At 40.9% G+C, this 22,650-nt stretch overlaps 2 protein-coding genes across 2 annotated transcripts; one reads left to right on the top strand and one right to left on the bottom strand.

Annotated features, from left to right (window-relative positions):
* Nucleotides 1–431: 431 nt before the first annotated feature.
* On the top strand, nt 432–2,333 carry LOC134655039 (acyl-CoA-binding domain-containing protein 6-like). Its single transcript, XM_063510497.1, has 2 exons — nt 432–1,165; nt 1,500–2,333. Exons 1-2 carry the CDS (start codon nt 519–521, stop codon nt 2,257–2,259), a joined length of 1,407 nt encoding a protein of 468 aa, XP_063366567.1. The 5' UTR covers nt 432–518; the 3' UTR covers nt 2,260–2,333.
* A 1,990-nt stretch (nt 2,334–4,323) lies between these two features.
* On the bottom strand, nt 4,324–22,523 carry LOC134655076 (CCR4-NOT transcription complex subunit 11). The gene is made up of 10 exons (XM_063510539.1): nt 22,376–22,523; nt 22,209–22,300; nt 21,325–21,548; nt 13,323–13,483; nt 10,974–11,118; nt 8,231–8,344; nt 7,204–7,392; nt 6,355–6,494; nt 5,004–5,169; nt 4,324–4,474 (listed from the first exon to the last, which is right to left on the bottom strand). The coding sequence occupies exons 1-10, from the start codon at nt 22,417–22,419 to the stop codon at nt 4,346–4,348; spliced, it is 1,404 nt and encodes a 467-aa protein (XP_063366609.1). The 5' UTR covers nt 22,420–22,523; the 3' UTR covers nt 4,324–4,345.
* Nucleotides 22,524–22,650: the final 127 nt, after the last annotated feature.

Raw genomic sequence — 22,650 nt, forward strand, 5'->3', positions numbered from 1 at the left:
TTGATAACGTCATGCTCAAATGTTCAGGATACCATTAATGACGCTGAATATTTTAATTTATGTAAGTAAAAAACTAGTTTCAGTGTTTTTTAATAAATAATATTACTTTAAAGTAGACACGTTTCGGTAGTTCAATTATTTACATAAGTTATGAAAAATGTACGTGCCAATTTCTATCAGCAATCGGTAGCTCAAATAGCTTTCTGTGATGGTGTTGCAATTATAAAAAAATAGAAATGCCAAAGGGTAAAGTTAAATGTTCTATGCTTGTAGCTACAAATAGTTGCATAATTTAATAGAGTAGTTTCTGTACCAATCAATACATAATTTTCATTATTTATATGAAAAGTGAAAAAAGTTGTTCGCTCACGTGGACATTCAATGTTTTGCTGTAAAGCTCTAAAAAAATAGGGAGTGTTATCTTACTTAACGTTGCAACACAAAATCTGACAGCAAAATTTTCTCAAGACTCGCGTTATCGGAAGAAATCCTGTGTTTTCGTTGGAAATGCTTATGCAATGAGCGATGCCTGTCCTGTGAACGGCCAATTGAAGAAATTCGTATTTCGTGGCAAACCCAGCACTAACGGCGATACACGAGGTGAATACTTGGAGATAGTAATACCGGAGCTTCTGTCCGCTGGCTACTCCTTCTACACGTGGCCATCTGCGCCGCTATTGGCTTGGTATTTGTGGACGCAGAGGCGGCATTTGCGCGGTCTCAGAGTGTTAGAGCTAGGTTGCGGAACGGGGTTGCCTGGGATATTAGCTGCAAAGTGCGGAGCACAGGTTACGTTAACAGATAGTGTTGCGTTGCCGCGATCTTTGCGGCATCTATCTGCTTGTTGCGAAGCCAACGGGTTAGTTCCCGGGCGTGACGTACAGCTACTCGGGCTCGCTTGGGGCCTGTTCTTAGCCGACGTACACTCGCTCCGCCCTGTAGACCTGCTCCTAGCCTCCGATTGTTTCTACGAGCCGTCACAATTTGAAGAAGTCCTGTCCACTGTAGCGTATCTCTTGGACGGCACTGACGCTAGATTTTTGTGTGCTTACCAGGAACGCAGCGCGGACTGGTCCATTGAAGCTCTGCTCAAGAAGTGGGGGCTGAAGGGTGCGTTGCTCGACCTCGACTCGCTCAGTGAGAGCTCCGGCGTGGACTACAGGGCGCTGATCGGCGACAGGTCTTTGCATTTACTTGAGGTGGTCTCCGCATAGGGTATGGCCAGCACAGCTCGCGCCGCGCGTCTCTATGTCGGCAACTTACCATGGACGGTAGGCCATCGTCAGTTGAGAGAATACTTCGCTCAATTTGGGCCCGTTCAGAGTGCCAGAGTCATCTTTGACCGCTCGACCGGTTTGAGCAAAGGCTACGGCTTCATTGAGTTTGCAAGCCCATCCGGGGCCGCTGATGCCACTAACAAACAACACCACAGTTTAGACGGCCTCACCTTAACTGTTCAAGTTCAGAATAGCCAGTAAACCTCCGTAGATAGTAATTAGAATGGCAGAAGCACTCAATTATCCTGATTCTGACTTCTCTGATGATGACCAGTCACCACTAGACATATCTTTCAACACGGCAGCTGATCATGTCCGGAAGTTAACCTCAAAGCTTGGTAACAATCAGCTGTTAGAGCTCTATGGTTTATACAAGCAGGGTACGGAAGGGGTATGCAACACACCCAAGCCTGGTTGGTTAGACGGACGGGGCCGCAGGAAATGGGAGGCGTGGAGGGCTCTCGGAGACATGCCATCTACCGAGGCAAAGGAAAAGTACATTGCATTAGTGCAGAAATTTGATCCGGAATGTACTGACTTAATTGACACAAAGACTAAAGAAGCTTGGGTTACCGTATCATCACTCCGGTATTCTCCTGAACCTGAATTAAAAGAAAATGAACTGTCTCTGCTTGAGGCAGCTCGTGAGAATCGCGCAGAGCGTGTCACAGAGTTATTGTCACAAAACCCGGAGCTGAAGCATGAAAGAAGTGAAGATGGCATGACAGCGTTACATTGGGCCGCCGACCGCGACGCCACAAAAGCTTTAGAAGCCGCTTTGAATGGAGGTTGTTTCATAGACGCTATAGATGACGGCGGACAAACCGCGTTACATTACGCTGCATTCTGCGGGCATCTCAACTCTACTATCCTGTTGGTTGAGGCCGGAGCGACCTTAGTAAAGGATAGTGAGGAGTGTACGCCGTTGGACTTGGCGACTGACGATGAAGTGAGGAAGGTTCTGCAAGGTGCTAAGTCTTAGTGGCATTTATATTTAGTGTTGCCAGTTTTAGTTTATACAATGGGTAGTGTAATAAACTTATTATGATTATGAAATTCTTTTATTTTTTGATTAGATCAAATTTCTATCAGTTACAAAGAATATAAACATCACAAAACAAATAATGATTTATTGATGAGATGATTAGATTGATTAGTGTATGTACTACTATTTTTTATTACATCTAGATCTGAATGAGATTTTGAAATGAATTTGAAATTGAGTAATGAAAAACCACTTTAATTTGTTACGTTTTTATTTTATAAATAAGTATGTAAGAAAGCTAAGTTAACCCTCTGCTAAAGAAAGGCATGATAGTATTACATCATGTAACTATACCCTAATAGGGTAAAAATACCTATTTTCGGCACCTCTTCAAATTACTGGTGGTATCAACTTAAAATAGGTACATAATTATTTTATCAATAACCGTGCCAATGCCTGGCAAACTATGGCCCACTTGACCTAGTAATTAGACTTTGAAATTTTGCCTTTTCTTCATATGGGACATTTTTCATATTTATTACAAAATAACACTTTCAATGTGTCTGGGTTAGCCTTTCAATTTCAAATCGATAGCTTAAGTAGTTCTCGAGATATTTAGCGATGTGACAGACAGACGGACGAACAGAGTTGCAACATAAGGCTTACTTTTGTACCTTTTTGGTACGGAACCCTAATAAGAACATTTTGTATGCCGCCGACATGTGCGCCGCCAGGCGTGGCTCACTCCGCGATTTCGTCGCGTCGCAACAAGTACCTAAAAGTACATCCGTCCCACACCAATTTTGGTGGCTAGCCATAGGGAATTAGCGTATCGCCGGTCAGTTTCCTAATTCGTCAATTTTGTTGATTCAACAGTTTAATGATTAGACTGTTTCTTAATTCGCCAATTTCCTTTTTTGCCAGTTTCACTAAATTGTCAGAGCCCCTATTAAGCCAGTTTCTTGAGTCGCAAACTTCCCTATTCCTCAATTATCTTAAGTTGTCAGTTTTGCTATTTCGTCATTTTCCTAATCCGTTACTTTCCTTGTTCATCTGATAGTTTAGTTTGTCAGTTTTCCCATCTCGTCATGTTTATGATTTGCTACTTTTTTGGGGTTCCGTAGTAAACTAGGAACCCAGCTGTTTTTAAGGCGATCTTAAGGCGATACAAGACATATTTTTGTATTCAGCTAAAAGTCACGAAATACTCGGTAAGAAATTACACTTCATTGCAATGCCATTAGTTGTTACATTAAAAAAAAAATCATACTTAATTATGGTCAACCTATTCATGACTCAAACTGTAGTACAGTCACCTGCAAAAGTATCTTCGACAACAAAGCTCAAAGGCCACTAAAATATGTGACACGCGTTTATGGCTCTACAAATGAGATTGCTTAATTATTAGTATCTTATGATACTTTTACAGTATTTGTTCTGGAAGATAATTTCGCAGGTGACTGTACCTACAGGAGAATAGCAGATGACATAACTTTGTATGGTGTCGGATAATAGTTTTAAAATAACATTTAATAAGGTGACTAGAAACATCAATGAAGCATCAATAGGTTCATCTTTTGATTCTGCATCAAGCCTTGGTCTCTTGCTACTTGCCACACGACCCTGAAATCACCTTGTATATTTGATACACCGAAACACGACTATAAGACCCTGGCAACTAGTGAAACTGGCGAATATAGAAACCGATTATCTAGGGGAAATGACCATTTGACCAAACTGACGAATAATTAAATTAGCACATAAGGAAACTAGCAAATTTACGAAACTAAAGCCTATAGCAAAACTGGCGAAAGAGTAAACTGAAGGTTTAGGAAAATGACCCACTAGCGAAATTGTCAACCTAGTGAAAATGACCAGAAGGTAAACTGTTGAATCAGCAAAATTGACGAATTAGGAAACTGACCGGCGATACGCTAATTCGTATGCGCGGCCTGTCAAATTTGATCATTGAAATAGTGACCTTGACATTTAAAACAATAGATTTAAATTCTCACGCACGGATCCGTGTTTAAGCGTACGAAGGGTTAAGCAACTATTGTATCCTAACACCGTAGCATAAGGTCTAAGTCTCCTTGGCGTCCTTATGCGCAGCGTCGCCAGAGTCTAGTTGCTTTAGTAACCGGAACAGTGCTGCCGCCTCGCGGATGCGACTGAACTCCACGCAGAACGCTTCCACTTCGATGAACAACTCCTGAGATTGAAAGAAAAAATCCATAAAATACTAAACTATAGTTCGCGTATCGCGGGTCTCACCGTAAATCTTATTTCGTATAAGCGACTGCAGGAACACGCATACCAGTCGTACCTACCAGTCGTTTCTGCATGTACCGGTCAAGTATAGCACATATTGATATGCAATTGTTTTTGTATTGTATGAATGTACACAAGAGTCGTCACACTCACCTTAACATTAATAATCTTATTCCGTATAAGCGACTGCAGGAACACGCATACCAGTCGTACCAGTCAGTTCTGTATGTACCGGTCAAATATAGCACATGTTGATATGCAGTTGTTTTTGTATTGTATGAATGTACACAAGAGTCGTCACACTCACCTTAACATTAATAATCTTATTCCGTATAAGCGACTGCAGGAACACGCATACCAGTCGTACCAGTCAGTTCTGTATGTACCGGTCGCATATCACACGTGGACCGTTGCATGTTCCTACATTTTGTATAGGTACTCAGTATGAAACTACGACACTAATCACTCACCTTAACATTAATAATCTTATTCCGTATAAGCGACTGCAGGAACACGCATACCAGTCGTACCAGTCGGTTTTGCATGTACCGGTCGCGTATAGTTTCACACGTTGATATGCAGTTGCTTATGTAGAGGTGCACGAATTCGACTGGTAAGTCTACTGATGTTGTTAATCTGGGGAATTTCGATTAAGATTAAGTTCTGTTTTTATATTATACACATCATAGGTAAGGGTCTCTATTGTTTCCCAAAAAGTCACAATGTATTGTTTGTCCGCATTTTCGTTAGTCATAATTTATTTGGTTCAGAAACGCGTAACTTTGCCATAAAACAAACCTAACCGAACCTATCTAGGTATAGATAACCTTACGAAAATCTTGAAAATCTCTCTTTCAGTTTTAGGACTAATGATAACATGACAAACAGTACATTATGACTTAAAACTTTATGTGAAACGAAGGGACCCCTAATTTCACCTATTTGACAGGTATTATGTCATCTGTTACATCCCGTGGTTACAATCGTGCAAAGAGCGAATATTAATCCAATTCTTTCACGTATTAACAACTTCCATTGAATGTAGTGACATTTCCATTTTGACAAGTGCACTGAAGTACTCGGCGATCTGGCAGCTGTTCATCGGTGACTAGTATCTTACCTATTAACAACTTCCATGGAGTGTAGTGACATTTCCATGTTGACGAGCACACTGAAGTAGTCGGTGATCTGGCAGCAAGGAAGCGCTGGTGGCCTAGCGGTAAGAGCGTGCGACTTGCAATCCGGAGGTCGCGGGTTCGAACCCCGGCTCGTACCAATGATTTTTGCGGAACTTATGTACGAAATATCATTTGATATTTACGAGTCGCTTTTCGGTGAAGGAAAACATCGTGAGGAAACCGGACTAATCCCAATAAGGGCCTAGTTTACCCTCTGGGCTGGAAGGTCAGATGGCAGTCGCTTTCGTATAAACTAGTGCCCACGCCAATTACTGGGATTAGTTGCCAAGCGGACCCCAAGCTCCCATGAGCCGTGGCAAAATGCCGGGACAACGCGAGGAAGATGATAATGATGATTGAATGTAGTGACATTTCCATGTTGACAAGTACACTGAAGCACTCGGCGATCTGGCAGCTGTTCATCGGTGACTAGTATCTTACCTATTAACAACTTCCATGGAGTGTAGTGACATTTCCATGTTGACAAGTACGCTGAAGTACTCGGTGATCTGGCAGCTGTTCATCGGTGACTAGTATCTTACCTATTAACGCCTTCCATTGAATGTAGTAACATTTCCATGTTGACAAGTACGCTGAAGTACTCGGCGATCTGGCAGCTGTTCATCGGTGACTAGTATCTTACCTATTAACAACTTCCATGGAGTGTAGTGACATTTCCATGTTGACAAGTACGCTGAAGTACTCGGTGATCTGTTGCGAGTTGATCAGCTTTAGCAGCACGGAGATGGCCACCATCGGGTTGTTTTCCACTAGCTCTGGTAACTGGGGATAATATTCATTTTCATTTCTCATGCTCTGAAAGAGCGTCATTGTTGTGCTAAAGTGATACGTTTCTGCACTAGGGCATTTAACTTTCCAAGTACAATATTTTTAATTTTTTTAAGATAGTTGAAATTTGGTTTTAAATGAATTTGTTATACAATTTCCATTCTATTTTTAACTCCCCATTCCATAAATAACGATTCTTTTACCTAAATTGTTAATTCAATCATTTCAGCCTCGGACGGACGGAAACTACCTCGGCAGAAATGAGTGCCTTTCACCCCTTTTCATCTACTATTATTTATTTAGAGGTAAAATGGACATAGAGCATTAAAGGTTCGACCACACCGCTGCTTGAAACGCCGACGGTGCGGAATCGCAGTGACGCGTCATAATTGTCACGATTTTTTTATATTATGCCCTCCAAGTAGTCATAAAGTTTTCGGTACGTCGCTGCGATTCCACGTGAGCGTATATTTTAATTTATTTATGACGAAAATTTTTATTACATTTTCTGCCCTGGTGGCCTAGCCAAGGTGACAATCGCTATCGCTTCGCCATCGAATCGCATTGTGTCTCTCTATCACTCTTCCATATAAGTGTGACAGTGACAGTTGCGTTCCGTTCGCCAATTGGCATGTTGGCTACGGGGCCTGTTTCGTCACAATTTGCGGTCTTCATTCTTGTGGTTTTTTTCTCTTTCACTCACCTGGTAAGGCGTGACTCCTATCTCATAAACGACGTTAGGTTCGTGGTCTAATAAGGCCAGCAGTCGTTGTTGCTGGGACACACTGAGCGCGCCGCGGAGCGCCATCTGTGTCAGCTGTTTGGCTTCAGAGACAGGGCTTTCTTTACCGTCGTCTCTTTTCTCTTCTGGTTTTTCTTTCTTTTCTTCTTGCTATAAACATGTTATAGGTAATAATAGGGATGATGACACATGTTGAATTTTATAACAAAATCTAGTAAAATAGCAAATGAGCAATTTATCACAATAATGTGGATGTTAAAATAATATATGGAAATAATGGGGTCCCTTTGTTTCTCATAAAGTTTTAAGTTATAATGTATTAATTGTCATATTAATAAAACTGAAACCGTTAACTTTTCAAGATTCTCGTAAGGTTATCCTATACCTAGATAGGATAGGTTTGTTTTATGGCAATCCTGAAAAGTGACGCGTTTCTTAACCAAATGAATTATGAGATCATGACTAACGAAAATGGGGTGTCATTCTGAATCCCTAACAACGTTTGTCCTAAAGTCACTTGCCCTAACTGGTTTGTCCTAATGGGCACATGCCCTAACGATCATTTGTCATAACGATTATTTTCCATAATGTAAGGTTCTGAAAAATGGTTAGGTTTTAGAATTTGCTGCCACAAAAGTGGGTTAGGTTATGGTTAGAACTGCGACCCTCGCAAAAAAGAAAATATGCTTAATAACATTAAGATAAGTAAACAATAATTAGGAAAACCAAAATTAGGGTTTTTAGTGTTAGGACAACTGATCATTATGACAAACAATATTAGGGAATGCAAAGATAGGAGAAAATACTATAGGGATTCAGATATGCGGGCAAACAATACATTATGACTTAAAACTTTTTGGGAAACAATAGAGACCTGGAAATAATGCAAAAATGCAGGACCTAGCATTTATATCATTTTGAGCAGACACTCATTCGTGTATTATGTCTTTATTCATTTATGGAGTGTTGGCCATGGTAAAAGACTGACCTTAGGCTTGGGCTGGTCTTTGGCCTTAGCGGGTCGCAGGCCTATCAGCCCGTCTTGGGCACTGTCGAACATAGGTATGTGTGCGCCGCGGTTCACCAGATTCTTCCATACTACCTGAAAATAAAAACTTATAGTTCACTTCTCGAAAATAATAACTACGCCTAGAATACCTCTATTTGTAGGTAGGTACCTAACGTAGAAATAGCCACGTCAGATAAACGTCAGTCCATTCAAAAGTTTGCACAATAGGGGTGAATATTACGCGAAACTCTGCGTAGGGGGGCGCCACTCCCACAATAAAACACAATCTAAGGTTCTACCGCAAACGAGAGAGTCGATATTTTGTTGTCTAACCTCTCTATCACTCTTGCATATTCGAGAGATTAAGAGGCAGATAGCCGAGTTTCGATTTCGCGTTTCCTGTTAGGCCTTTTGTAAACAAACCGCCTAGTGTGGGGACAGGGTTGGGCAGTATTTCAATTACATGTATTTGAAATACGTATTTGAAATACAAATTAGTATTTTGTATTTGTATTTCAAATACTACCTCAAAAGTATTTGGTATTTCAAATACTGCACTTACATGTATTTAGTATTTTGTATTTCAAATACTTCAAGCTTCAAAATACATTTCTATAAATACATTTTATTAAATTCTATAATCCTAAAATGTCTAATCTCTCGCACAAGCTGTGAGCCGACCGCGAACCTCCGATCCAGCCGAGATACAATTTTCATTGGCTGGATACTGGATCTATATTAGGTCAACTTCTGCGTGGAACTTTTCGTTTAAATCTAGGGGATAGGGTCATTGCAGTAGTTTTCGTCCATGCACTAGTTTTCGACGACTTGACGGATTATCAAATATATATTTCATTTTTAATTTACTACTTTTTGCGAAATCTTCATCTTCCTCGCGTTGTCCCGGCATTTTGCCACGGCTCATGGGAGCCTGGGGTCCGCTTGGAAACTAATCCCAGTAATTGGCGTTGGCACTAGTTTTTACGATAGCGACTGCCATCTGACCTTCCAACCCAGAGGGTAAACTAGGGCCGTAATTGGAATTAGTCCGGTTTCCTCACGATGTTTTCCTTCACCGAAAAGCGACTGGTAAATATCAAATGATATTTCGTACATAGTTCCGAAAAACTCATTGGTTCGAGCCGGGGTTCGAACTCGCGATCTCCGGATTGCAAGTTGCACGCTCTTACCGCTAGGCCACCAGCGCTTCCTTTTTGCGAAATATCATTGTTATATGTAGACAGATATACTGCTTAGACGCCTTAGACATAAGGATTGAAATCAGTCCAAATTTGTGCAGGAATGTAGGTATATATTCAAATTTCGTCAAGTGGACGTAAACTAGAGCTGGACGAAAACTAGCGCAATGACCCTATAAGTTTATATGAAAGGATATTCGTTAACGTTAAAACTAAATGCTAAACATAAAAATAAATAAAGGTATATTTTGTAATTGAAATACATTATTTTAAACACTGTAATTTGTATTTTGTATTTCAAATACCCGTCACCAAAGTAGTTTGTATTTTGTATTTCAAATACGTGGAAGCCAGTATTTTGCCCAACCCTGTGTGGGGATCACTGTACTGCTTGCTTATTGATACTTCTGTATTTCCTGAAATAATTATATATTTTTTTATGTATCAATGTCAAAACGTTAAATTTTGATTGTGAAAACTTTTCAAAAAACAGTTTAAGAGCCAACAGGAGCTAAGATTTAAATATTTTAGGTAAATATACCCGTCTCGCTAACGGAAACGGCTCCTAAAACTAGTGCGATAAGGACAAGGCGAAAAATCGTGCGTAAAAATCTCAAAAATCGAGGTTTCGTACTCGACTGTTTCCTCCTCCAAAACTTAACCAATCGTAACCAAATTTGGAAATCTAAATGATAATGACATTATCTGTGTCGGACCGTTTTGCTTTTTTGACTAATTGATATCAGTTCTGAATCGCACGCCTCTCATTGCGGCATAGTCAATTAGGCCATTTTGGCCATTTTTGAAGGGCTCTAGCGCCTTAAAAAACAAAAATATCAAAAAAAGCAAAACGGTCCGACACAGATATTGACAATATTAATCTGTGTTGAAAAAATCATTGCTCTAGCTTCAAAACCCACGGAGGAAACAGTCGAGTACGTTTGTATGGAGAAATGACCACTCCTGTTGGCTCTTAAGGTAGGTACAGTATGTATAAGTTACTCTATGGGTTACTAAAGGCGCTAGTGCTGCACCCTGGCGGCAAAACACTGCAGTAATATTTTCCATTGTGCAAGGTTTTCAGCAGAGGGGTAAACTCTAAAAGGCGAGTCCGGTTATTAACATACCCCGGCCGGCGAGAGCAAAAATGCGTCTGCTCCTAGTGCTTAATTAAATATCGACTATTCTATCGACATATGGATGTCGATAGAATAGTCGACTTTTAATTAAGCACATTTTTTTTTTAACTGAGCCATTAGTATTTGTTATTTATTTCAACTTGATACCTCCACGCGTTTCTAAGAATAACCCTAAAACAATTTTAAACTGAATAAATACAAACACTTGGTTTTAATTTTGTTTACAACAATAATTAATACTTCTGCATATCATAACGGTGGTCCAGTACATCGTGTTGTTTTTATCGACATCGACCAAAGTGTGTGTCCTCGCACTATTAAGCTGTCAACGCATTTTTGCTCTCGCCGGCCGGGGTATGGTTATTAAATGCTCTAAGCCCATACCTCATCAGAGAAGGGTATCTCGTCGAGCAGGAAAGCAGGCGGCGGGATGGGTCCCCTGGCCTGCAGGGTCCCGTGGAGAGGCAGATACTCCGTCGCCATTAGGGCTTCGATCAGCTCCTTCATTGCTATCCGGTTTGGAGGGCTACTGCAACAAAACCAGCATAAAAAAAAACCGGCCAAGTGCGAGTCGGACTCACGCATGGAGGGTTCCGCACCATCAACAAAAAATAGAGCAAAACAAGCAAAAAAACGGTCACCCATCCAAGTACTGACCCCGCCCGACGTTGCTTAACTTCGGTCAAAAATCACGTTTGAGCAAAAAAAACAAGCAAAAAAACGGTCACCCATCCAAGTACTGACCCCGCCCGACGTTGCTTAACTTCGGTCAAAAATCACGTTTGTTGTATGGGAGCCCCACTTAAATCTTTATTTTATACTGTTTTTAGTATTTGTTGTTATAGCGGCAACAGAAATACATCATCTGTGAAAATTTCAACTGTCTAGCTATCACGGTTCGTGAGATACAGCCTTGTGACAGACTGACGGACGGACGGACGGACGGACAGCGGAATCTTAGTAATAGGGTCCCGTTTTTACCCTTTGGGTACGGAACCCTAAAAAGACTTATAGACTCTTTCGTAAAAAACAATATTTCAATGTCGGTTGAAATTAAATGTAGCATGTATGGTACCTACCTGCAGCATGAAAACAAGTCAATTGATCTTCCTATTTACCAAAATTGGCTGAGTAGTTTTGACGCTATGGTGTAACAAACGACACAAAAGGTACCCACATACATACCTAAGTAAGTAAGTAAATATGTAATATTCTTTATTGCACCAATAATTATACATTTTACATACCTACATGTAAATCTACGAAGAAATTTTAACAGAAAGTAGAACCAGGTAACAACAGGCGGTCTTATCGCTAAGAAGCGATCTCTTCCAGACATCCTTTAGGTAGCAACTGTAATTGTTACGTAACTGTACTTAAAAAAAAACATTTCCGTTATTCCATGCCACTTCTACATTCCACGTCAACACATCGTTAGCGCGACCTAGGCTAGGAATCGCGAGTCGTAACACCGACATCTAGCGGACGATTGGGTAAACTTAGACACTTACCCGTCTGACAGCGGAATGAGGACCGGCATCTATCGGACGATTGGGTAAACTTAGAAACTTACCCGTCTGACAGCGGAATGAGGACCGACATCTAGCGGACGATTAGTTAAACTTAGAAACTTACCCGTCTGACAGCGGAATAAAGACCGAATCTAGCGGACGAGTGGGTAAACTTCGAAACTTACCCGTCCGACATCTAGCGGACGAGTGGGTAAACTTCGAAACTTACCCGTCTGAACCTAGTATTTTAACTGGATCGGGCATGAGGGGTGGGGGGAAATGACCGAACGGGATAGTCTTATGTATCTTTTAGTAGGAGTAGCAGCGAAAGCGCTATTATTGTTTGTCCTTGTCACAGTCTCACTTTTTTTTTATTCCCCACCATAAATTAGTATGGATTATGGTGGGCAACAAATAAATTCGACCAATCATAGTGTCGCATTGCCTATGTTTTGTCCCTCACGATGGCACGCATATACCACTTCTATAGGATCCTACCTTCTATGGTCTGACAGTGGAATGAGGACCGACATCTAGCGGACGAGTGGGTAAACTTGGAAACTTACCCGTCTGACAGCGGAATGAGGACCAACATCTAGCGAAACGATTGGGTAAACTTAGACACTTACCCGTCTGACAGCGGAATGAGGACCGACATCTAGCGGACGATTGAGTAAACTTAGACTCTTACCCTTCTGACAGCGGAATCACGACCGACATCTAGCGGAATGATTGGGTAAACTTAGAAACTTACCCGTGTGACAGCGGAATGAGGACCGACATCTAGCGGACGAGTGGGTAAACTTCGAAACTTACCCGTCTGACACATGAATCTAGTATTTTAACTGGATCGGGCATGAGGGGTGGGGGGAAATGACCGAACGGGATAGTCTTATGTATGTTTCAGTAGGAGTAGCAACGAAAGCGCTATTATTGTTTGTCCTTGTCACAGTCTCACTTTTTTTTTATTCCCCACCATAAATTAGTATGGATTATGGTGGGCAACAAATAAATTCGACCAATCATAGTGTCGCATTGCCTATGTTTTGTCCCTCACGATGGCACGCATATACCACTTCTATAGGATCCTACCTTCTATGGTCTGACAGCGGAATGAGGACCGACATCTAGCGGACGATTGGGTAAACTTAGAAACTTACCCGTCTGACAGCGGAATGAGGACCGACATCTAGCGGACGATTGGGTAAACTTACAAACTTACCCGTCTGATAGCGGAATGAGGGCGGGCGCGGACGCCCTCGCCGTAGAGCTGATGTCCGCTAACCGCTCCGCCACAAGCGACTGGAGCGGCGACAGGTCGAACTCCAGGTCTTTGACGTTTACTTCTGTCATTATTACTTGCTTTGCCGTCTTCTTCATAACCTAAAGTGAAAAGTAACCCTCTTATACGGGCCAGCCGGGCTAGCACATGATTGGCGCGACAGTCGCTCGCGGCGAGATAGTATATATAGGTATATATCTCGCCGCGATAGGGTAGTCACCCGTCCCTCTTTTATTAACACACTAGCGACCTTCTACCACTAGCTTTGCACGGGTTAACAAATTATACACAAACCTTCCTCTTGAATCACTCTATCTATTTAAAAAGCGTAGTTTTAAAGACCTAAGCATACATAGAGACAGACAGACAGCGGGAAGCGACTTCGTTTTATACTATGTAGTGATTTAGAAAAGGACGGGTAGTATCTCTCGCCTCCAGATATTACTGTCGCGCCAATCATATGCTAGGCCTACTGATTTAGGTAAATTATTTCTTACAAATACATAAGTCAAAATGACAGATAAGGACAAACGATTATTAGCTAATTGGAGGTTTGTAGCGAGTTTATGAATAAGAGGGTAAAAAATCTTCATCCGATAGAGGTTTAGTAATAGACAGAGTTACAATTGGCACCGATGTACAGTCGCCATCGCCATCAGATATATCGAAGCCGCTAAGGCGCTCACAAATATCTGAACACGCCTCTATTCTCAAGGCGTTAGAGTGCGTGTTCAGATATTTGCGATCACCTTGGCCGCTCCGATATATCTGATGGCGACTGTATGGAAGGCTACAAATTCATCATCATTATACTAAAAAATATTTGTTTGCTATTGTTATAAAATACAAGAGGCTAGTGAATAGAGAAGACTGGCACTGGCAATCCCTACTTTGAAACTATTTTTAATATTCTCAGAAAGTTCATTCGATGGAAAGAAAAATATGCCTAAAATGCTTTTGCTTTCATTTCACTTTTGTGCCGGTAACAGCGGTCAGGCTAGGCTAGTCAATTTTTTTTCTATGTCAATAATAACTTAACAGTAAGGTGTCAGTTTTCATACTAAATACAAAAATATTAAATAGCGCCACCTTTGTTACAACTAAACTGTCATTCAATAGAACTTGCGAACTATGTAAACAAAAGTTACTAGTAATTTGACATTTAGTGTCAATTTTAGTATGGCGGTTTGTTTACATAGTTAGCAATTTCTATTGAATGACATTTTATGATGTACCACAGTGGTGTGTTGAGATTATATTTTTAGATGCAGTTCATTTAATATAGCAATAAAAATCATAACAATCATAATACATAGGCAAAGGAGTAGATAATACATAGGTAGGGTAGAAAAGGGATCTCAATCGATGTGTGGAAGGTCGGCACCGTCGTCGAACCCAAGCCACCTGGCAGTGGACTTAAACCGGTGGCGTGTGCCTCGGATGCACATGCTGGTGGCGCGTATAACAGCGATACTGATTCTGCATCTCAGCCATCCTAGTATGGTGCTTATCAGTCTTTAATTCTCTATCCTCTGACAATACAGAACTAATATTATGAAACATGTTAAAAGTGCACAACACTCACAACACGGACCTTGGTAAACGTGTCAGTGTCACAGTGGACACAATCTGTTTATACAACACGGCGTGCCGAGCACGGATACGCAAATAATGTGGAACTTTGATCACATAAGGGGTAAATAACAACTTTGACCATGTTTGAATAACTGAGTACATAACATTAACACCTTTGACTGAGTCAGATACTTAGAATCGATTGGAAAGTAAAGCCTGTTTTGACCTTAACTGATTTTTACAAGCACAGATATAGGAAGGAAGGAGATCGGGCATGCCCGGCGATTTGTATTGAATACGCCTGTCGCAAGTTCTCGAACACACACAAAGCACCAGTAATTATAAAGACATCGCACGCACTCACCTAAAGTACGCACACTTGTAGATGGACGCTCCTATTGCACAATACACGCGCATCATTTCAATGTCTGTGTACATGCGAACGACCAGCGAGTCGTGTCATAACGCACGCACACAACGATAATTACGGGAACTGAGCCGGGACACCGTGATATCGATATTTGATCGACTGTCGGAAAAGACTGTGTGTCGATAACTTCATGAACACTATTCAAATATAAATATTCGGAATCATTGTTCTTAATTGCCTATTTATGGAATAAATTTCCTTGTTAAAACAAGACATTTGATTTAAGTAGATATTAGTAGTTTATCAAAAAATAAGGAATGTACAGTTACATAAACTTTACGTAACTGTAAATTATTATGCTTAAATTGCTTAATAATGTACAGTTGCATATATTACTTTATCTACACACATATTAAAAAATGTCATATGATGTGTTCAGAAAAAAGCCATTCGAAATTTGATTGCAATAATAACATCGAATTTTTGTTTATTAATTTATTATGATGATGATGATGATGGTATCCTGTTATCCCTCATCAGGGACATAGGGCTCTCAGAAGGGATTTCCATTTTTCGCGGTCCAGCGCGGCCTCCTCCAGCTCCGCCCAGCCGAGGCCGAGTGGTGCAGCCTCCTTTTCCACTGTGCGCCTCCAGGTGGTACGTGGGCGACCTGGCCCCCTTCTTCCGGGAATTTTCCAAGTCAGCCCTTGCTTGGATATGTGGTTGTTTGGCCTTCGTAAAACATGACCTATCCAGCGCCATTTCCGCAGAAGTATCTCCTTAGCTAAAGGGTTTTGTCCGGTCAACTCCCATAATTTAATATTGGAGATGGTCCGTGGCCAGTAGACTCCTACGATTCGCCGCAGACACTTGTTTACAAACACCTGTAGTCTACTGGTTATGTCTTGCTTGACGGGCCATGTCTCGCATCCATACAGGAGGACCGACTTGACGTTCGAGTTGAAAACCCTTAGCTTGGTGCGGCGAGTGATTACTGTGGAAGTCCACACGGGTTTCAACTGTGCGTATGCGGCGCGGGCTTTATTGATGCGAGCTTCAACATCCGCTTCTGCACCTCCCAGGGGGTCCATGACACTTCCAAGGTATGTGAATGTTGTAACTTGTTCAACCGGTTCCCCGTTTATTAGAATTGGAGTTGTGTTCGGGGCATGCAGGCGCATAGCTTTTGTTTTGGCACAATTGATACGCAATCCTTCTCTTGCCGCGGCATCGGCCAGGTCATCGGTCTTCGACTGCAGGTGGTCCTGTGTCGTGGCGAGCAAGCACAGGTCATCAGCGAAGTCAATGTCTTCAAGGGTTTTGCCATTGACCCAGGACAGCCCCCTTTCCCCTTGACTGGTAACTCTGCGCATCACATCGTCCAGGACAATCAGGAACAGCAATGGCGACAGCAAGCAACCCTGTTTAACCCCAGCAGTGACGGGTATCGGATCTGACAATTGGCCCCTGTGCATTATCCGGCAAGTGGATCCCTCATAAAGGCACTTAATTATTTCTATGACCTTGACTGGTATTCCCCTTTGCTTCAGTATTCGCCATATACTTCTCCACTTCACCCTATCAAAAGCTTTCTCGAAGTCCACGAACAGGACATGGAGCTCGCTTTTCATCTCGTGACACTGTTCTAAGATCATGCGCAGGACGTTAATCTGATCCGTACACGATCGTCCCGCTCTGAATCCACTTTGTTCATCCCTGAGTCTGTGATCGACAGCGGCCGACATTCTGTTCAGCAGAACCTTGCACAGCACCTTGGAGCAGACAGGCAGCAAGTTTATTCCGCGCCAGTTGGAGCACTGGGACAGATTTCCTTTCTTGGGTAGCTTGATGATTATCCCCTCCTTCCAGCTTTCAGGTACTCGTCCCGTTTCCCAGATGTCAATGAACAGGGGATGCAACACACTAGCCATTGCCCTCGGGTTGCTTTTCAGTGCTTCCACCGGGATGCAGTCATTTCCGGGAGCCTTTCCACTCTTCAAGCTTTTTATAGCACAGGAGATTTCGTCGACATCTGGAGGGTCGATTTTTATGTCCAAGACCTCCGCTGCTTCAACTGGTTCTTCCTCGTCAAGCTCTTCACCCAGAGTACGGAAGACTTCCGTAAAATGCTCGTGCCACCTACACATTTGTTCTTCAGGCGTTACGAGTATCTTTCCAGCGTGATCTACTATGGGTCGTGCCGCAACTTTTCTATTGCAAAGCTCTCTACCGGCCCGGTAAAGTTCTTTAGCGTTCCCCGTATGTGCTGCCGATTCCGCTCTTCGGGCAATAGAAGCTGCTCTCCTACGCTTGTCCCTTTTAGCACTGCGTTTTATGTCGCTCTCACAAAGGAAGTACTCATAGGCTAAGGTTTCTTTCGTGCTTAGATCGCTCGCAACGTTAAGCTTATCTTTGATGGATTTACGATGTTTTATTTTATCCCAGGTCTCTTTGGATATCCATTCCTTCCTTTCGAGGCCTTGGTGTCCTAGGAACGTATCACAACATTTGTGAAAGGTATTTTTTATCAGTTGCCAGTGATCTTCAACTGACAATCCATCATCTTTCTGGGAGTTGTAGTGGTTGTGAACTTCCGTGCTAAAATTTTGCCTAGTGACCGCATCTTGCAGCTTTGAGACATCGAACCGCCGAGATGATGTGGTTACTCTGCTTCGAACCTTTGCTATCTTCAAGCGTATTTTGGCTACAATAAGCGTATTTTGGCTCTAATTTATTATAGAGCAATAAAAAACAATAATTTTCTTATCTGTGCAAATGCACGCGGGTATATTACGTTTAATATTTATAGTCAATTACTGCCCAGTAAAATGAACCCGAGACCTCGTGCACAGTAGGCAGACACTGTAGCAATCTGTGGCATCACTCAAGGAGAGGCTTAAAAAATTGTAGCTTTCCGATACATAAGTAATTCGGTTTTCCTCGATTAGTACTTCTTTAGTTTCCTTTACTTTTCTGGTTCGAGCTCATATCTATTTATTTATGATATATATTGAGTATTTATTTATTTTATTTAGGTTATATTTATATATACCTACTTATACGCTTTATTTTATTTATTTAAGTATTTCTATTTATGTTTATATATATTATTTGTAGCAATGTGTATTCAAAACTTGCATTTCATTAATTTTAGTGATTGTACACTATTGTTTTTGTTTGTCATTCGTCGTTACTTTTGTTTATTCGTTTCCTCAAAGGTTAACTGGAAGAGACCCCATACAGGGATAAGTTCGCCTTTGTTGTATTTAATTTACTCTGTAACTATGTTTCTCGTTTTTATTTCCATGTGCAATAAAGTATATACATACATACATACCATTAGGTAACCAATTACACAAAATTTATACTAAATAATATTATATAGTCCGTCAACCAAATCTTGTCAGTAGCAATGTAAAGCAAACTAAAGTAGGGCAACACTCAAAGAGCAGTATTGCGCTAAGAAAAGCAGCAATGTACATCGAACCAACAGATTTTTTTTTCCGCTGAGCGCGCCCTGCGTACGTCAATTCAAATTGTCACTCGCGGTTTATTGAAAAAAATTGAAACATGGACGGACAATTTAAAAGCGATGTTAAAACAATGTTAATCAAAATGATGAACAAATTTGAAGATATCAAAAACAACTGCTTATATTCTCTTTGTTCCCTATCTATGTCTTCTAAGTTTACTAAAATAAAATCATATCAAAATGCAGATAATTAGATAGTGCATATATTTGTTATTTACAATATAATATGCCACTTGTTAATGTAAATTAGTGTACTGTTCTGGATGAATATGACATACCTGTGTAATTTTTTTGATTGGTATATATTGTACAATATACATATTAAAAATAAAACAACTGATATTTGGGTGTCTATTTAATTTAAAGGTAAATAAGATAAGGGTCACTTTTCGACTTGGTTGCGTTGTACACGTACATAAACCGCCATAGGTAAGTATTGTCTGAAAAGATACTACCTACTACGAACGCCTTATATTGGGCAAGATTTAATCCTGCAACAAACATGTATGGATTAGGTAGATATTGCGAAAGAACGGCGATATAATCAAGGCTCTTAATACTGTTTAAAAGGTTTACCTTTGTAAATAGTCACAACTGATTGCTGAAAATATTAGACATGTGGGCCTATGGACGGTTTCCAGGACACAATTTATGGTCTTGTTGGATAGATTTAGGCATACGTTTTAATTATATTTATGCCTTTTAACCCTAAAACAAAAAAACTGAACATAATCTTAAAAGTTCGAAAGAGTTCTTCCCACAGACTTGTCATATTCGCGCTCGCGCTGTTCTTCCAATACTTGTCATAACCTCAATTTTTAGTAATGTTTACCATCAACGCCAACGAGCACGATTGTACATTGTAGGCCCCTTAGCTTTGCTTATTCTTATTTAATGTATTGGTATTTAATGGTGACAGCAGAAATATCTCTTGAAACAGAAACGATTCAGAATGAAAACCAAATGAAAACAAATAAGGTGACGGCTGTCGTTCACGATCCACATTCCACAGATAAAACACAGATGACACGCGTTTTGGAATTATTTGAACACAGTGTTGCTAACCCGCGATTTTTCAAATTTGCCGCCTTTGACTACTGACAAGATTTGGTTGACGGACTTTAATAATATATTATATTAAAGACAGTAACCATCTTGAAATTTTTAAATTATTTTTAGCGTCAACTAACCCTGGGCTGGTTTTATCGATACGTGTTATAGGTGCCGCACAGCACTATCCAAGCGGAGCACATCGCTGCTGCACTATGAGAAAATTTCTCATTGAGTGAATCGTTTTGTACCCAGTTCATTGCGGCGTAAACACTGTACTTTGCAATCATGTTACTTGTACAGCAGCAATGTATAATGAAACATATTAAATGACAAGCAAGTGTAAGCTTACATGGATACAAGTCGGAATATTACGTTGAATTCGTGGTTTTATTTGAAATAAGTAGTGAAACCTGTGAAAAGTGATCCCATTGGTCTGGAAATTAATCAAATCACTGCGATGTTTACAAGTAATTATTGCACAACTCGGCATTTTGGTAAAAAACAGAAGTTTTTCGGTGAACAGCGCGCGTGCATACTCGGTAACAACGGACGGCGAACTGGCGGCGTTGTATGCTCAATGAGCTAACAACTGCGACACGGCCGCCGGCGGCTTGTCCGCTCTCTAGTATTATATGCTCTGAGTTTACAAGCTTTTATTTAACTTGCCCTGTTAGTAACTTATACCTTGAAACGAGCATATATATGTGTATCTGTTCATCTCGGAAACGGGTCTAACGATTTCGATGAAATTTGCTATATGGGGGTTTTCGGGAACGAAAAATCGATCTAGGTTTTATCTCTGGGAAAACGCGCATTTTTGAGTTTTAATGTTTTCCTACCAGGTACTGTATATTAGTGTGGGTCAAACCTTTGAAGTTAAATTTGACCCACTTCTCGATTTCTGGTTGACCTGAAATAATTACGCATACATAATACATATATATTAATCGGAATAATATGTACAGCCTACATGTTAACTAAACAACCACTATGGTAGATGCCGATCCCAAATTCTGTAAGGACTGTACCAACCACAGAACATATTAAAGAGGTTAGAATGGCTATCGCGCGCAGTTAGTATCGGAACCGGTGTCGCCGCTCGTTCCTCTCCACATTTACTAACACTCGCGCAACGGTAGTAAAAACTTGTGTGCCTGGTGAATGGATACGCCTCCTTTAGACAGATTTGATGTCTGGCTTCTTAATCTGAAGGTTATTGTGGCGCAAAAGGCATGTTTGCTTCGTTTTTCAATCAGCGCGGGCGAGTAGCATGCGAGCGTTTGCTCAAAACCGGCGGCGACACGTACCCTGCTCGCATCGCCATTCTAACTTGTTCTGTGGTACCAACATATATTATTCATCTCACACATTACAGCTATATTACAGCTATGTTGAAAAAAACCACTTCTTACATCTCTGACATTCCCGCTAGTGAACCCATGTAGTTGTCCAACAAAGAGCCTCTCCTGCGGACTGAGCGGCGTCAGGCCAGGCTTCGACTCCAGCAAATGCAGGAACAGCGGGCTGAACGGGCTCTCCACTTTGTATATATCATAGAGCAGGGCTAGGGCGACTACACGCTGGCCGGGGAGGGACAGGTCCCCGCCCGTGATCAGGGATGATAGGAGGAGACATACTGGAAAAAAAGGCCTTGTTAACTTTAATGGTCCACAGCTAAAATACACGACTCAAGCCTCGCCTTTTTAAAGTGCAAAAATTTTAGAAAACAATGCAATAAGAATTATAAGGCGGTCATTTTTACAGTCACCTGCAATAATATGTTACTCTTCGACGGGCGCAAAAATATGTGACACGCTCTTATGCCCATACATAATAAGATCATGTCAGGTACTTTTGCGGCCTTTGGTGTGTTGCAGGTGACTGTACAAGCTGTCTGGGATGTGACAACTGTCGGCACTATTAACTAGTGCTATCCAAGCCGCTATATTGCTGACCAGACAAAGGCATTCAGCCCTGGTAGGGGTAGTAGAAGAGTGGAAGACCTGGCTCACTCTCGGGTCAAAAAGTTTAAAATCCTCTGTAGGGTCCATCAATTTTGATGGTATTTAAAAAAACTAAGATATGGTTGTACCAAACTATCTGTCACCATTTAGATGACGTTTGCGACTGAGTGACGTTGATCAGCCCGTCAGTTGTAGTTAGTGTAACTACATTTAAATCAAACGTTAGGGTATAGGAAAGGCGGGTCGCGGGTCGTTCTGGGAACTTAGAAAATTTCAGTGTGATTCACTTTGAATATGATTAAAGCACCTAATTGTTAATCTAGCATACTTACAGTTAAAATGCTCTATTTTTGGGAACCGCTTTTGTACTTGAGCACATATTGAGTCCAAGCTCTGTTGATCCACTGTTTGTTCCGAAAATAAACTGTAACGGGAAAATAAATCATCAGAAATACGAATATTTTACTACTTTTACCAGGTTAGGAAATGTTCTACTCACTCTAAAATGTATTTGCTATTCTCATTTATTAGCTGCTGCGTCATTGTTAGTCTTAATATAATACTAAAACTATTTACTATCTAGTCTAGAGTATCTAGTTATAGTAACAATCTTAAAAATTTGTAACAATAAACATTTCTATCGTGCAATAGAATTATTGTTTTTCTAAAGATAGATTTCGCTATTTTCGCTTCTTACTAAAATATTATGATAACTTATTCGTTTAATATTAAACTTATTAACAACGAAATAAGGTTGGTTATAGAATAGACGTA

This window comes from Cydia amplana, chromosome 16 (assembly GCF_948474715.1).
Source record: "Cydia amplana chromosome 16, ilCydAmpl1.1, whole genome shotgun sequence".
Classification (NCBI taxonomy): domain Eukaryota; kingdom Metazoa; phylum Arthropoda; class Insecta; order Lepidoptera; family Tortricidae; genus Cydia; species Cydia amplana.